Source organism: Cimex lectularius, unplaced genomic scaffold (assembly GCF_000648675.2).
Source record: "Cimex lectularius strain Harlan isolate CLEC.00 unplaced genomic scaffold, Clec_2.1 scaffold105, whole genome shotgun sequence".
Lineage (NCBI taxonomy): Eukaryota > Metazoa > Arthropoda > Insecta > Hemiptera > Cimicidae > Cimex > Cimex lectularius.
The window spans coordinates 659,375-675,156 of NW_019394178.1; the positions used below are offsets into that span (position 1 = coordinate 659,375).

General features: G+C 32.5%; 1 protein-coding gene across 5 annotated transcripts in view; it reads right to left on the reverse strand.

The window, feature by feature from the left end:
* Nucleotides 1-332: 332 nt before the first annotated feature.
* The window catches only part of LOC106664845 (paxillin-like), a 75,075-nt gene continuing 59,625 nt past the window's right edge, over nucleotides 333-15,782 (reverse strand). For 4 of the 5 annotated variants that reach the window (XM_014390868.2, XM_014390866.2, XM_014390870.2 and 1 more), the window contains exons 5-9: nucleotides 6,293-6,437; nucleotides 3,684-4,025; nucleotides 3,378-3,608; nucleotides 970-1,090; nucleotides 333-909 (exon numbers count right to left, since the gene is read on the reverse strand). In XM_014390868.2, coding sequence (XP_014246354.1) covers nucleotides 764-909; nucleotides 970-1,090; nucleotides 3,378-3,608; nucleotides 3,684-4,025; nucleotides 6,293-6,437 — 985 coding nt within the window. In that variant the 3' untranslated portion in view covers nucleotides 333-763. Of the gene's footprint in view, nucleotides 910-969; nucleotides 1,091-3,003; nucleotides 3,280-3,377; nucleotides 3,609-3,683; nucleotides 4,026-6,292; nucleotides 6,438-15,782 lie in introns of those variants that run through there. The other variant, XM_024229987.1, reaches the window with a different exon arrangement.

Consider the following 15,782-nt stretch of genomic DNA (forward strand, 5'->3'; position numbering starts at 1 on the left):
ATTTGCTAATCACATAAATTATTAATAAAAGTTTCAAAGTCCTGATGAAGAGGAAAGGCAGTTAACAAAATCACATCATTGCAGATATTTATGCCAGCAAAGTTTCGTTCTTAACTACTTAACGCTGATTTCATATTACACTGAGAAATTTACTACCACCTGCACAACTGTTTAAAAAAATTATATTATTTTTTTCAATTTATGATTTCTTGAATGTGTCATTGACTAAAACACAAATAAAGCTTGTTAAGATATATTTGATGTTAAGTTTTTTAACAAAACATGATTTGTTGATGATCATTGATAAAAATAATTAATAAACAAGCAATAAGTAAAAGAGTTAAATGATTATCTATGAAATGAACACAGAACAAGAGAAATTTTACAATTTGGTTGAGCTATTCTCTTTAAAAACAATAAAATAAAAAAATAACAGCTATTGGTACAATAATGTATTACACTACATTTTGCGGATCAGTGCAATTATCTGAGAATTCTACGGAAACGCTTACAAGAGCCAAACCGTCTAAATGGAATATAAATATTTATTTGGATTTAAATATAATACAATTCATACCTAAAAAAAAATGTTAAAAAGGAAAACAATTTACAAAGAAGATAAAGCTATTTTTGTTTTTTTACATGATATAAAAAAGGAGGAAGTATGGGAGAAATACTGAAGGTTCGACATTGTTAAAATAGTCAATTATCTAGTATTTTATGGTGTTTTCTTCGTCTGAACTGTCTTCTTAGATGTAATTGCTCATCCGAACAACTTATCGAAACAGGCGTGACAGTACGGCCTGTCGTTCTGCTCTTTGAAAGTGCCCTTGTTCAGCTGTTTGAGGCAGAAAGCGCAGACGAAGTGTTCCGGGTGGAACTTTTTGAACATTGCTGTTATACATCTTCCTGAAATTTGCCATAAATGAATTTTTTTTAGCAGCAGAAAAAATAAATAAAATAAGATACCAGTGATAGGTTTATGACATCCGGCACATAGCGATCCTCTCTTAGAGTGATAATGTGTTTCACAGTATGGCAAACCTTCATGATCAAAGAATGATCCACCTTGAAACGGTTGTCTACAGTCCTATATATAGAAACAAATTATATTAAAAGTTCAACTGTACATTAAAAAAAAAACTTTTTAAAGATAAAATTGATTAAAAACAATAATTAAATCAATCAGGATTAAACTATTTATTCAAAAGAGATGAACATTTCACACTTAATTATGATTTACACACTGAAAAATATAGTCATAAGTTCATAACCAATTTGAAGAAATGGTCAATATAATTTCCATTAGGAAAAGAAACCCAGAAATAGAAAATCCTGATGCACATTAACTAAAATTGGTGAAACCAAGTTTATAAATATACTTTAAGGATTACAAAAATCAACTACTTGAATATTATTATATTTTCATGTCAATGGTTGGTTTTTGATTAAGATGAGGAAGACTTGAACATCACCGACTTATACAGAATGTAGGAAAGGATTATAAGGATAAGAAAATAATTGATTTATGCTGTTTATTCTATATATAATAGAATTAGTATTAAACACCACACGTTATTATTACATACATATTGATGTACATATTTTTCATAATGGTGAAAAAAATGCTTGGGGTCATGACCGAAGCTGTTTAGTTGAATTCACTAGTTTAACGTACTTATTACAAGACATTTCAATAGGTAATCAGAAGGTAAATAAATAAAGATATGTATACAGTTCTATAGGCATTCTGGTTGGGGTGGGTGTAATGTTCAAAGATTTTATATCTATTTTTTAAGGTTTTAAATTTAGAGGGTGTTTCAACTGTCAGGTTACATGAACCCTAGGGGTGCCGGCGGTTTGAGAAAAAATAAACATTTGTAAATATGTCCAGTGGCCCTTTATTTGAACCCGGACCTTTGCCTTACAGCGACGAGCATCTTATCAAATCCTTAACTGTTGTGGTCACTGAAGCCACTACCGTTCAAGGATTATATTTGTAAATTGTTAAGTCAACAATTAGGATAATAGACAAGTCGATGTAATTAAAGAACAATAGGATATAAATTGTATGGTAATTTTAGTTATGATTGTTGTATTTATTTTTAAATAATTCACATTTTTAAACGAATGACCTAAGTAATATTTATAACAATCCTGTTTTAAAAAGCAAGTTTTGACAAATGAAAGTCTAAGTTATTAATAAAACAGAATCATGAAAATATTTCACTTTAATTTATTTGTACCTTTGAAGAAACAAAGATAGAATAATTACTCTTTTTTTTATAAATAACATTTAAAGATTAATTGTGATAAATAAAAAGTAACTTTTTTCTGAAAATACTTGGACCAAAAAGGTACAATTTTTAATTATGAAAAACAAGTAAAAGTAGAAACATAATTTATCAATAATAAGTATTGTGTTGTTTCATAACAGATCAATTACAATCATGGTAGAAAGTCACCAGGGACCCCTATCAATTTAAAAAAAAAAATTAAATCATGCTATACCATGACATAATTTTTTCTAAATGCCTACAAATGTCTTTCACATTAAAAGTGCAGAGTTCATTCTTGTTTTCTTTTGTTTTATGATAATAGTTTTCAAATTCTTTTATTATTATTATTTTATTCCCCAAAGTGTGACAATAAATAACAAAATTATTTTCATTTGACCCGAACCCTTATTCAATGCCAGGTAATCAGCTCAATGTCAAAGTGGCGTTTTACATCGTCGGCCCTGTATGACATGAGTTGATAAAATTTATAAAAATTCTTCAAACTGGGGCACCATGTTCTATTTTTCCTATATGGAAGTTTTCCAAAAATTGAAACTGATTATATAACAGACTTTCAAGCGATTTAGGCTCTTTTCACTGGCAAACATATTCGGTGCCAATTTTCATTAACCAAATCGTTGAAAGTTGTTTATTCAGCTTTCTTTTTCATTTTTTTATGTAACTCCCGTCACTCAGAATTGTTGGGAAAAGCAATATCATAATATTATGAATAAAAAAATACTGTTTTATTTCTATACAAGTGTATGAATACAAATACAATAATAATATCAAGGGGAGAGGACGGGGAAAAAGGATAAAATGAAAAATTAGGAAAGGAAATAAATAATATTAAAAAACAAGATTTGTTGTTAATAAACAACAATAGGTTTTTTGTCGATGTTCAGTCTTCCTCTTCTTCTTCTGCACCGACACATTTTGGGCATACCGGTTTTCCTTCCATTGCATAGAATGTCTTTCCAGTAACTGGTTTCTTGCAATCCTTTTTTGTTTTTTAAAATAATAATTGTACAAATAAATAAAGCGAATAGTGCATATTACTTTAGAATTGTATATAAAAATTAAATTAATAAAACTTACCCTACACACAAAACAATCGGCATGCCATTGCATACTCAACGCTGATACATAATTTTCCATAATTGGCCTGCTACAGCCTCCACATTTAGGAGCAAACATGTCGAAATAGTCATCCCTACAATACGGCCGACCGTCCTTTTCGTGGAAGCCTTCCTCTCCAAATTGCTTTCCGCATTGTGCACAGAAGAAATGTTCTGTGTGCCAAGTTTTTTCAAGCGCTGTCACACATTTCTAAATAAAAGTGTTATTTTAGAGAGAAAAAATCAGAATCCTAGTGAGTTGTGATAAAGATAAAGTAATATTTACATCGAGAATTGGCCCGTTGCAATAAGCGCATCTTGGTGAGAAGAGATTGTGGTAATCTGGCTCGCAGTATGGGCGGCCATCCCTTTCAAAAAAATTCCTAGTGCCCAATTCTTGGTTGCAATGGCTACAAACAAAGTGTTCCGGATGCCATGTTTTGCCCAAAGCAGTGATGACTTGACCGACAATCGGTTTGTCGCAAGCTGAACAACAGCCTTTCTGGGTCGTGTTAACTCCCTGTTTGCTCATGTCTGCTTGAAGACTATCTAGCATGCAATCCAAATGTGCCGCGCCCTCTTTTTTGGTCCTGGGCTTGGCGTATGTAGACTCTGGAGGATGAGCGACCTAAAGAAGATGACACTGTTGAAATATTTTATTTTCCCGAAGAGAGAATCTTCAAAGCGGTTTGAATTAATGTAAAACACAAAATGTCTAGGTTTACCAACGATTCTAAGAAGCGCTGAAGGAGGAGGAACAAGTTCTGAGTCTAAAGGAGGCTGCTTTGGGATGAAGTATTGAATCTCCCACCAGCAGTTATCCCCTCTTTTAAACTCTATTTCCGTTAGATCCAAGAAAGGATCTCTATCTCCCGCCCTCTACTGTTCGGGTAAATATTATATTTGGCTTTCTCCAGTTTATCATATGGAAATTGCAATAAAATTATTTTCACCTAGTCACAAGACTTTTCCACTTTGTGAGCATACATGATAGAAAAGTGCGCATACATGTCTGTCAGGCCCAAACAAAATTTGTGACATAACATATTTTGTCAATTTGCAAAGAATTTCTTTCTGAATGTCAATTTACACTCTCCAAATAAAATTATTGGGTGACAAAAGTTTTACTCAAAAACTACATAAACTACTGAATGAGAAGAGTGGGAAGTACTATTTTTAGACTCAGGAGGCTTAAAATACAATTTCGTTATTTTTTCCAGTCAAGTAAAAACAAATATTTCTAATTTTTTGTTATTTTAATCAATGAAATATGAGTTTTTTAAATTAAAGTATAATCATGATCTTTAAGTTGGATAGTTGTAATAATATAAATATGTATATAATTTGAAATTTATTAATTTATCAGAAAAGTAGGTGGATATGCACATTTCCAAACTTTTTAGAAAGAACAGAAACGATCTGTTAACAACAATAACATCAAATTAATGTTAAGTAAAGGGTTAGAAAATTAAGTATGTTTATTTTATAAATTCACGGTGTGACACGAGTGGGTTCAGTATTGAATCTTGGGAGTGAAAATTTTAATACACCTCATAATTGCCAATCAGTTGAAATTTAATAGGGTCAAAAAAATTAACTGAACATTTACTCCGGACTCACTTGAAATTTGATATCTTGAAAAGGTATTTTTAGACCTTAAGCAAGATCTATAAAAAGGGTTTTTGTGAATGTGAAATCTTGTAGTTGAACGCTTTCAAAAAATTCATTAAATCAATATTCGCTTACAAATTTGTAACTCATATACGCTGAAAAACATTATGACCTATGTTAAAATTGTAAAGAAAAGACTAATAAACTGAAAAAAGTTGTGCAGATATGCAACATCAGACAACAAACATTTGTTGATTTTTCTATCTGAAAACAACCTGCAAACAATAGAGCTTGTCTAATACATTTGAGTTGAATTATATTTTATGTAAATATGAAAATATGAATACTCTTTCAGACAAAGATTTTGTTTAAAAAACAAACCAGGAATGTTGAATATAAAAAACAAAAGAGGAAACATTTTTTTTTCTTCAAATAGCGTGCATTCATTTTAACATGAACTGTTAGAACTAAAGATTAGAACTTTATTATGATCAATTTATAAATATTTTATGAATTGGTCATACTTTTAATCACTTTAAACTTGTGTAGCATTAATTCAACAATTTATTCCAAACATTTTCACGGTGAAATTTTATTGTTGTATTGTTTTGGTAGATAATACTTAAAAATAAACTAAAAAAAAAAATATGTATATAATCCAAGAATAGCAAATCAAATCAGGTCAGGTTTTAACAGTTCATTGTTCTGAGTTAAAAACATACTGGTCATCTATGATACAACATAAACATTAATAATATGAGTTAATAATTATTAATTAACACATTTTTAATAGACTCAAGAGTATTATTTATAATAGTCTTTAAATATAAAAATGTTATAATATTATTGTTTTATTGAATGGGTTCACTGTTTAGTTGTATTTCAGATCATTTTTTAAAGATATTTGTTGTTCTATAAAAATATACAAATATGTAAACATGTTATATTTTAATTTTTGAAGGGATATATCTAACTTATCTATTATTTATTTATGTTTAAGATTTAAAAAAATAGTGAAACAAAATATCATCAAGGGATTTTGTCTAACCTTTACATTGGGCTATTAAGAAGTGTGATGTAAAATATAGTGACAGATGTTTCCCTCCCTTCAAAACGGTCGACCCTCTGTATAGAAAACATGACGTCAAAAAAAGGTTGGAAATATCCCAATTTTCGTACTAAAAGATCGTTTTCAAAGAAGTGCCCAATTGTTATCACTTTCCAATTATAACTTTCTGATTTTAGACATTCAATCTTTGAGTCGATATATTTAAGAACACTTACCTTGAATTCGGACAGCGATGCCATCAAGTCATCGAGTTCCCTTGTTGCAGAAGACGCAGTAGGCCTTGTTGTTTTTGTAGTGGTTGTCGTTGTTTCTTCGATCATGACTTTCTTCAAAAGGTGGCTGTCCTGGCCAGGGGCAGCTCTAAAACAGTAAATGAATAAAAAAACATGAGCAACAATAAATATATGCAAAAGATGCAGAAACATTTGTTATTAAGCTTAAACAATGCCTTTTTTAAAATATAAATGCAAACATTGCATGTCATGATTTCAATTTATTTTTAATCACAAATTCCAAGTTTCTGATTTAACATACTGACAGGTCAACTTATACCTGGCAGAATCTTAAAACAATTTTAGAAGGTCATGAAGGGTGAAGACTAAGAGGAGTCAATTTCTGGAAAATTAGGCTAATTTTTATCAGTAGGGCTTATTGCTAAATTATCAAAAATAATTTCATAAGATCGATGTGATTTCTGCACTGTTCAGTTCCACATATGCAAAATTTATGTGCCATTGTAATATTTTTTAACCTTTAAGAACTAAAATGCTATTTTTAATAGAGGTGGAAAACAAAAAAATAATAATCCACAAATTTATGCCTTACAATATTTGCAAGAATAGTTTCTGTAGTCATACAATTTGACCAGGATGAATTAACCTCAACTGCAGAACCATTTTGCAAAGTGTGATGCAGTTGTTTGTTTTACCAATTTATATCTTTTGTATTTTCGGTGGTTCTTACAAAGAAAATTAAAAAAATATCTATAAGAAGAAAATACTAAAAACAAAACCAAATAATGCTAATTTTGCTTGGTAGTATCCTCTACCAATACAACCGCAAAAGAACAAATAGAATGGGATCAGTTCATCACAAATTAATCCCCAATTATCCAGGATTCGGAGGATTTTTCCCATTAGAAACAGAATGATTTCTGTTTTGCTATTTGAACTTTCATAAAAAGATTACTGTACAAATTATATATTATATATCAATCAACCAATATATCAATTTTTCTTTGCTTGCTAGAAAAAACAGACATGAATTGTTAAAAGATTGATTATCAAACCCATGATTAGAATCACCCTCTCTGGTGTTTTGGTCATCTAGGGTCACACCATCACCGAAGTTAGGCTCCAGGGGCTATCAACAACAAGGTCATTTCAGCTTCAAACACATGCATTTTTATCCTAAACGCACTCATTCTTTCTAATTTACTCAAATTCACTCTTGTACTGCACACACATTCATGCTTATAATTATATTAATTATTATTAATTAATTTATAAGGACTTTGTTGAGATGAAAAAATTAGCCCACGAGAGGGATTTGAACGTGGGTTCATGAGACCTTCAGCTCAATACACCGCTGCTCTAACCACTTGAGCTATCGTGACTTTGACTCCCCAACGCAACCTACAACCTGTTGAATTTTCCCTATTTTTGCCATATTTTCATTCCACTCATGATAAGAAAAGCATAATTAATTTAAAAAATTAATATGGTCAATTATAACTACTAAACATATGTGGATTCTTATAAATACATTTTCAAGAAGTGGTTAACACAAAATCTGTCAACAAACTTTTTACTTATACATTAATAAGATTAACTGTAATGAAAAATCTATATATTTAAAAATACCCGTTTCCTCAAAAATCATAACAGGGGAGTGAAAGATTCACAGCTGTATCCAAGCATAATTTTTATATTGGGTGACATTTCTACACGTTCTCTATGTGGAGTCAAAGACGCCCTTAATGAAGTAAGAGATACATTGAGCAACTTTTCTCTACATGTCAGAGTTTTGGCCCAAAAATAAGGGACCATGTATGTCTGATTTTGAGTCGGGTTGGTATAATCCTTCTTCTGCGATTTAGACTCTGGTGACCATCTAACAACTGTGCTCTTGATGTTCTTTTTCTTTACCAAATTCATTATTACTTGGTTAGTGTCAGTGGGTCGGATTTTGACAGTAAGGTCTGGAGGGTGGCTTTCGCCGTCTCGACCAGCATTTGTTGCCCTCCATCCCTAGGTGTCCGGGTATCCAGGTTATTACTTTTGTTCGAGATATTCCTGCTCATATTATAGTAACTTTCAAACAAACAGGATGAGAAAGAGAATCATTTTTTGAGAGCACAAAGCACACAGGCAAAGGCATGAATCTTCCCTTGATTGCATACAGGTTGGTCATGTACATACTACAATGTGGAAGTAGGGTCCATGAAGCGGATACTCCTTTACTGTACCTGGTGCAGTTTGTGCTATTTTATAAATTACTGTTATAATGTGTCATAGAAGTTATGATTTTATTTATATGAGATTTTGAAATATTTGAACTCCATTTAAAAATATTTTATTAGCCTGTTAAGAGAAATATAGTATTTTTTATATTAACTATGGACTTTTCTGTTTCAAACTCTGCTTGTTATCTCTTGGTAAAAATATTTTTCGATCAGTTTTGAAAAATTAATCAAAATTGTGCAATTTTGTCAGGCTTCTGTGCATAATTTGGATTAGAAATAGTTTGAAATATTATTATATTTCAGATTTTGCTTTATGTTATGTATTTTTTTAAGGGTAGTAAACCAGGAGCTGGCAGATCAGTTAAGCATAATTATTTAAGACTTGTATATTTCTTATATCCTTGAATTGTCCGTTTTAAAGCGTTGAAGTTTACCTCTTAAAATACAGAATATCTAGGCTAAGTAAACTACATGGTGGCAAAAAATAGCACCTTTTCAAATTTCACCTGAACGACGCAGGGTAAGTCTTTAAAATATGTGTCCTACTCTACATTTTGACGAGAATTAGGGTTCGGCGGCGGGGGTGAGTGTGTCAACGATTAAACTTGAATAAAAACATTATTAGAAAAAGGGCGGTTCTTGGCATTCTTCCCTCTGCAGTCGCGGCCTGCTCATCTCAAACTTGAACTGCGATCTCAAAAGGAAACGAGGTTGCCCTTGTTTCATTAATAATCTGAAATTCAAACACAAGCTTGGAATATTGATTCGTCGTTTTTTAACTTTTATTTTCTACACGACGTGTTACATCTCACCCTAAAGATAAAGCATTGTTTCATGCTGAATGATTTACTGGTTCGCCTTCGGCCAACAGAATGTGTTCTTGTTTGCCTTTAATCTATCCGAGCCGCGTGAAAAGCACACAAACATGCCAGAAAGATAAATACAACCAGCGAGAGTTGGCGGACCCATAGAGTTCATTCATTCAACTTCAGTTCATTCGCTCCTAGGCCAATTATCATTCTAACCGTCCAACCATATGTTACTATATTTTCTATATACCATGTATTAATTCTAAATAGCTGGATGCTATCATGTTCCTTTTTGGTGGTTTTCCAAATTAGATTTTACTCAAAGGCAACGAATCTTTTTTCTGGAATATGAAAGGCGCTAGGGATAATATTTCAAAGAATGTACTAAAATGGTTAAACCTTACAGTAGTCACAACTGCGAACCAAAGATTTTATATTTTAGTTGGATTAACTGGAGATTTGGTTTAATTTCACATTCAGTAGGCTAATATCTAGCACAACAGATTTTTAAAAATAGTTCTGCCTGCGATTTAATTTAAAGACGTTGACATCGTTTGTTTAACGAAACAATTTTAATCACCAACATTTGGTAATTAAATCAAAAGCGAGAACGGGCGGACCAGGGTTATCGGGAAGAACAACTAATAGAAAAAACCTCTGTTGTTTTATATAAAAAGGCTTGACGACCAGCCTTGGGTGTCGAGGGTCAAACCACTGTACAATACTTTTTTTAATAAATAAGCCATGGGTCGGGACCGCTACCGTGTCAAAGACGAGACAGACGCTAACCTTTTGTTTATTAAACAACAAATATAAATAATATGTTTGATCTGAACTCCGGAATTAATTATAAACAGGAGAAATTTACGCAAAAAGAGTCGCCTTCTTGCCTCTCCCTGCTTATAACCCTGACGTCCGCCAACTGACTTTCCGGCCGGGGGCACTTTTTTTCGGAAGAAATCACTTCAAAAACATTAGGGATTCATAAGCCTTCTGAAAGAAGTGCAAATAAAGTGAAGAATGTTAGATTTTAATTTTAGTATAATTTTGCAATTATTTTATAATCGTGAAGGTTTCTTGTTTAGTACTCTACTATTTCAGATTTTTTTCAAAAAGCAAAGTATCCTAGTAAGTCTAAAAATTAAGTTTCTAAGTGTGCCATGTGACCGACAAAAAGTCGTTATGTAGGCCATGCCTGTGTCGTAGCAAGAATGTTCGGAACCGAGTGTACCCAAACATTGGCATAACTCGCCATAACACTTGGAAACGGACCAAAATCACCTCGGGTTTGTTTTTTTCCCTTTTCATACCGTCTCAAATGTCAAATACTTCGTATACCAGACATAATCCACGTTCAGGACGGTTAATTTTAATTTTTTTATTTTTTTAAGCTGGCTAATTGACTGCTAACGCAGATGATGAGATGCCGACATTGAAGTTATTTATAGCGTAGTGCCTTATGCATACAGGATTCACTCTATACACCTGTCTGTACTAATGTATCTATAAAAAAAAAGAAAAAGAAAAAAAAAGTATTTTGGACCAAAAAACAGGCAATGAATTAAGTTAAAAACAAATTTGAATTATTATTGGAAAGTAGATTTTTTAAATAACATCAACTGAAAAGACTACTCTTAATTCCGCTTTGATACTCACTCAAAAATTTGTAAATTTATATCTTAAAATAGGCCTAATATTTTAGTTACACTAACTGTAAAAACTCAAAAGATAATTTAATAACATATCTACAACAATTTGGTGTACCGGTGACGGAAGTGTATGCATTTCCTGTCTTCATCTAAAGCGACAATACCTTCACACTTCCACAATAGTTGTAATAAAATATTGCAAAATCCCAGGAATATAATTTTATAGACGTAATATTGTTTATTGATGAGATTATAATTTGTTACCGGTCATTTTGGTCTGTCTACCTGGGTTGGGTTGGTCTGACAGATCCATCGAGGAAGGCAGGCCAAAATGAACGATATCGGCCAAATTATAGGTTTACCCGCTGACCACAGAGAAATATTACAATTTGAATTAGTTTTTATTTTAACAAGAGTTGTATAACCATTTGTAAAAGGCTTCTGCTTAAAGTTTAGCCTGTTTCATATACTTTTTTAATGTGTGGTGATTAGTGACCGTTAATCGATATTTATTTAGAAATCGTGAGATGCGGTCTGGTACTTGGTAATACTGGCAAGTTGAACCTAGAAAAAAATGAGATAAAAGTCTAGGTTTCAGATCTTCTGAGACGACAGGTTGAAATCTCCTTTTTTTCTGTTGAGAAGCCCCACAGAAAAATATCGATTAGTGTCAAGTCCGGAGAACGAGTTTGTCCATTGGATCGCACCGCGTGTTCCAATCCATCTTTCATTGAATACGTTACCTGACTTTGCAGTGGAACATTTTCAAGGAGGCCCGGCATTATGTAGTAAAGTCCAGAGCAGTTTGGGATTGCATCAGGGCCCCGGTCACATTGGGGAAAACAACAAAATTATCCTTGTATCAGAGCACACAGAGAAGAGAGGCAACGAAGAAGTCGATAAATGAGCCAAAGCAAGTTCAACGAGGATCCCATTGGTCCTGAGCCTTTTTGCGGAATACCAAACTGCCAAAAACTTAGATATATCAGACAATGGGTTAAGAATAAGTTCTCGCATCAATGGGATTGTAGTGAGAGGTGCGACAAAGGACCTTAGCGAAAAACAAAACAGCAGAACGACTAATGTGTTAGAACTGTAATGATAATGGGACTGTTGACTGCCATTGCCGATTCTGGAGGCGTATAGACTCGGAGCAGCAGAAACAAATCTGAATAGATATTGCCAGTAAGAAGAAAAGCCCAGGCCTGAAAGATACACACGGGAGTCCAAAGCTTTGGGATCTAGTAAAAAGCCAGCTTAATGAGTAGTACTAGATAATAATGGAGATGCAAAATATTACAATACTGGTCGCGGTTCATAGGTCGTAGGTTAAAGAAGAAGACTCCTTTTAACTTTTTATAATGTCAGTTAAAAATTTAAGTATTCTTCTTCGGCTGCTTCTTTATAAAAGCATGGCCTTATAAGGTTTGTCTTTTGAAAGTCCACACCAGACGTGTAGGTTTTCTTCAGTCTCTCACGTTTCACATATTAAAAATCCCACCGGTAAATTTGAATTCGTCAATCCATAAAATATTTAAAAATTCCGGGTGGTCATGTATCAACTGAGCCATTTCGGCGGGAAAATTAAATCGAAGATCTGAATCCCCTAACGTAAACCCTGCACCTAAGCTTTCTCTAAAATTTCAAAATCAGTGAGTTTTAAAAATCAACCTTACTGATTCTTTCCCGACACCGAACAGCCTACTAATTTGTCTAATTCCCTTCTAGTGTCCTGGCTCAGGCCGTATGGATGTGGTTCGGTGAACCTGATTTACCATCCTCACAATGGTAAAACGACTGGGATGCTGTGAGGTAGTACATTGCTGAGCACAATGTTCTTCTTCACGATCTCTTGTACACACAATAGAAAAAAAGTTGTAAATATTGGTTTTTGCTACGTCAGAGTAAATAGTTCTCGGCATGTTTAATATTTTTCCCAATTTTATTTTCACCGTTAAAGACAATTGGCTTGTCTACTAATTTTCTATTTGAAAAGTTAACTCATGCGATTTTCTGGTCGTTTATTTTGATCTTCCAAATATTTGTTCAGTTGTGGATGCTTGACCATCCATTTGTAATCGTTGTGGATGTATCGATACCTTTTTTACTGAGAGGGCAGTTGTGTAAAAATTACGTTATGTAAAACATTATTCTATCCAGTACGAAAGAGAAATAGTTTATGTTAATAAATGACTTATAAAATATGACAAGATAAAAAATAATCCAAAGTGGTTGGTACATGAATCAATATCAAGCCTCTGAAAGTTACAAATACATAAAAAAAATTTCCCTCATTAAAATTTGTTGTAAAAACATGGATTTTCTTAGGAAAAATATTAAAGATCGATATTCCAACCCTAAAACTAAATCAATCATGTTAACCAATCGAGCATGAATATATACAATACATTAATTAATTAATATATTTGAAAGCAGAAAGACGACTGATTGCGCCACATGAAAATTTCAGTGGATCAACATCAAGCTCAAAAATAGAATAATTTTTCCGGCCAATTAAGCGTGGAGCGAAAATAAAATGTTTTAATAGGACGAAACCGGTAAACGGGAGAATAAAACTATTTCAATTTCTCTACAGGCCGAGTAACATGAAATTTGCGTTTAAAAAAGCGTGGAAAAAGATTTTCCATTTTTAGAGCTTAATATCATCCCGAAAATAGTAACATGTTTGTATTTGGGCAGCGTCTTATTTATTTATTCTCTTCAAGCTGCCCAGTTCTCATGTAACAGTAATAAAGTCACACCTTTTAGAAAAAAATAGTTAGGGAAAGTTCCTAGGGATCCATTTTGTTAGGGAAGAATTAAGATATATGGTTTTCTAATTAAAACGATAGATCTTTAACCGTCTGGCAGCGTCGGAACAAAATCGGTCATCTATAGTACGTCTTCATTTCTTTGCCAATAATTGGCTAATTCAATGAAACCACCTGGATAAGAAGATACATGCATACAAGACTAATTGTACCAACTAACCAACATTTTTCATAGTTGTCACCTTTTAGTAATTTTTAGTAAGAAATTAGGGGTATTCACGATGTTTGTAAGATGTTAACTCGAATAGAGAAATGTCCAGTAAGATCGTGAATGCCCCCGAAGGGCATTTTTATAGTTGATGCTGGGTGTTGGTCTGTTGAACCGGCATTGGGTCCGTTGAGTTCCTCACTGAAGATGTCGCAATGGCGAAACGCGTTTGACTAGTTCAACAAACCCGTGAGTGAAGACACCCCAAAAAAACTTTTAGGTTTTCGCATGTGTTTCATGTTTTAACTCTTGAACTTCAAGCTCGTGATAAGCGAACGACACTAGTATTCAATCATAAGTTATTTTCGTAAAGGTGAAGGAGATGCAATTGTTTTACAAGGTCTTCGGATTATATTCCTGTCTCCTTATATCAATAATTTTGTTTTTCTAATTATATTATTTGTTCTTACTTCACCAAATATTTCATACATTTAGGCGGATTTGAGCCTCAATCTTTAACTGTTTTGAAAATACATTTTTTAAAATCTTTCTGTAAAAACCTACAGACTCGTCTCGTTGTAAAAGGCAAAAAGAAATGAAAAGGAACCGGCGGTTAAAGAGAACAAACAAGCACCGCTCACCCCCCGCCTAAATAGGGCTGAACCTGGTCTAAAAATACAACTCCTAAAACTATTTTTCCCACTATACACATATACATCATATACTCTTGACGCGATCCGCATTTAGCGAAATTTTACGAGGTTTATCTGCTTTTTTTCCCCCAAACTTTTCTCTCTCTTTTTTTATGAATTATTTATCGACGTTACTATTTTCAAATCGAAAGGGAATTAAAACTGCTTTGTTATTTTACTGGACTTATCATTTTGTTATTATCGAAGTGAGAATTTTTTTTTTTAGATTTACGTGTTTATTTTGGCTTTGGCTTTTCTCTGGGATTTCACACTTGGACTGGATTTAGAATTACGAAATACACAGCCCTGGGGTCTTTTTTACAGACAGTTTATAACACATTGGCACATCCGAACAAAATAAAATTAACCAACTCATTAATTTAACAGACCATTACAACTTTACTGTTAAAATAAAACTTTACACTTTTTCTCAAAAAATCACAATTGTACATTAGAACTTGTTCAAAGACATGAAGAAATAATCATAGATACTAAAGGATACTACTGTACAAACTCAATAAAAATATAAATAAACTAGCGAGTAATTTGTACGTAATTATTTTTGTTTTCTTTTTAAAATAGGATAACTAGAAACTTATCAAATAGTATATTGAACGAAAATACGAATCAAGAAAGCTTTATTTATGTGAAGTGAATATAACGTGTAGTATGTAACTTTTATATTCACTTACATTCTTTTTCACATATCATTTCTCACCAATAAATTTTTCTATGGTCAACATGGATTTTTTCCTGGGTTTTTACCATAAAAATATAACCATTTCAGTAGCACTGAAAGTCTAATACAGTAATCAATTATGAGTTAGAATTAACCAAAAATACAGCGAAGTTGTACTTATATTAAATGAATTTTGAAATGAGACTACCCCTCCTTCCTTAAATTGCACTAATTTTGAGAAAATTGCAATTTTCAGATTTTTATCTTTTTACAATATATAACCTAACTTTGTACCAAATCTTTCAATTAATTAAGGTTTTTAGTTGAGATGAAAAAGTCAGCGTCACGAGCGTTATCTCAACTAAAACCCTTAATTAATTGAAAGATATTAATTGGTCAAGTGGACCACGAAAACTAGTGAATTTGTACCAAA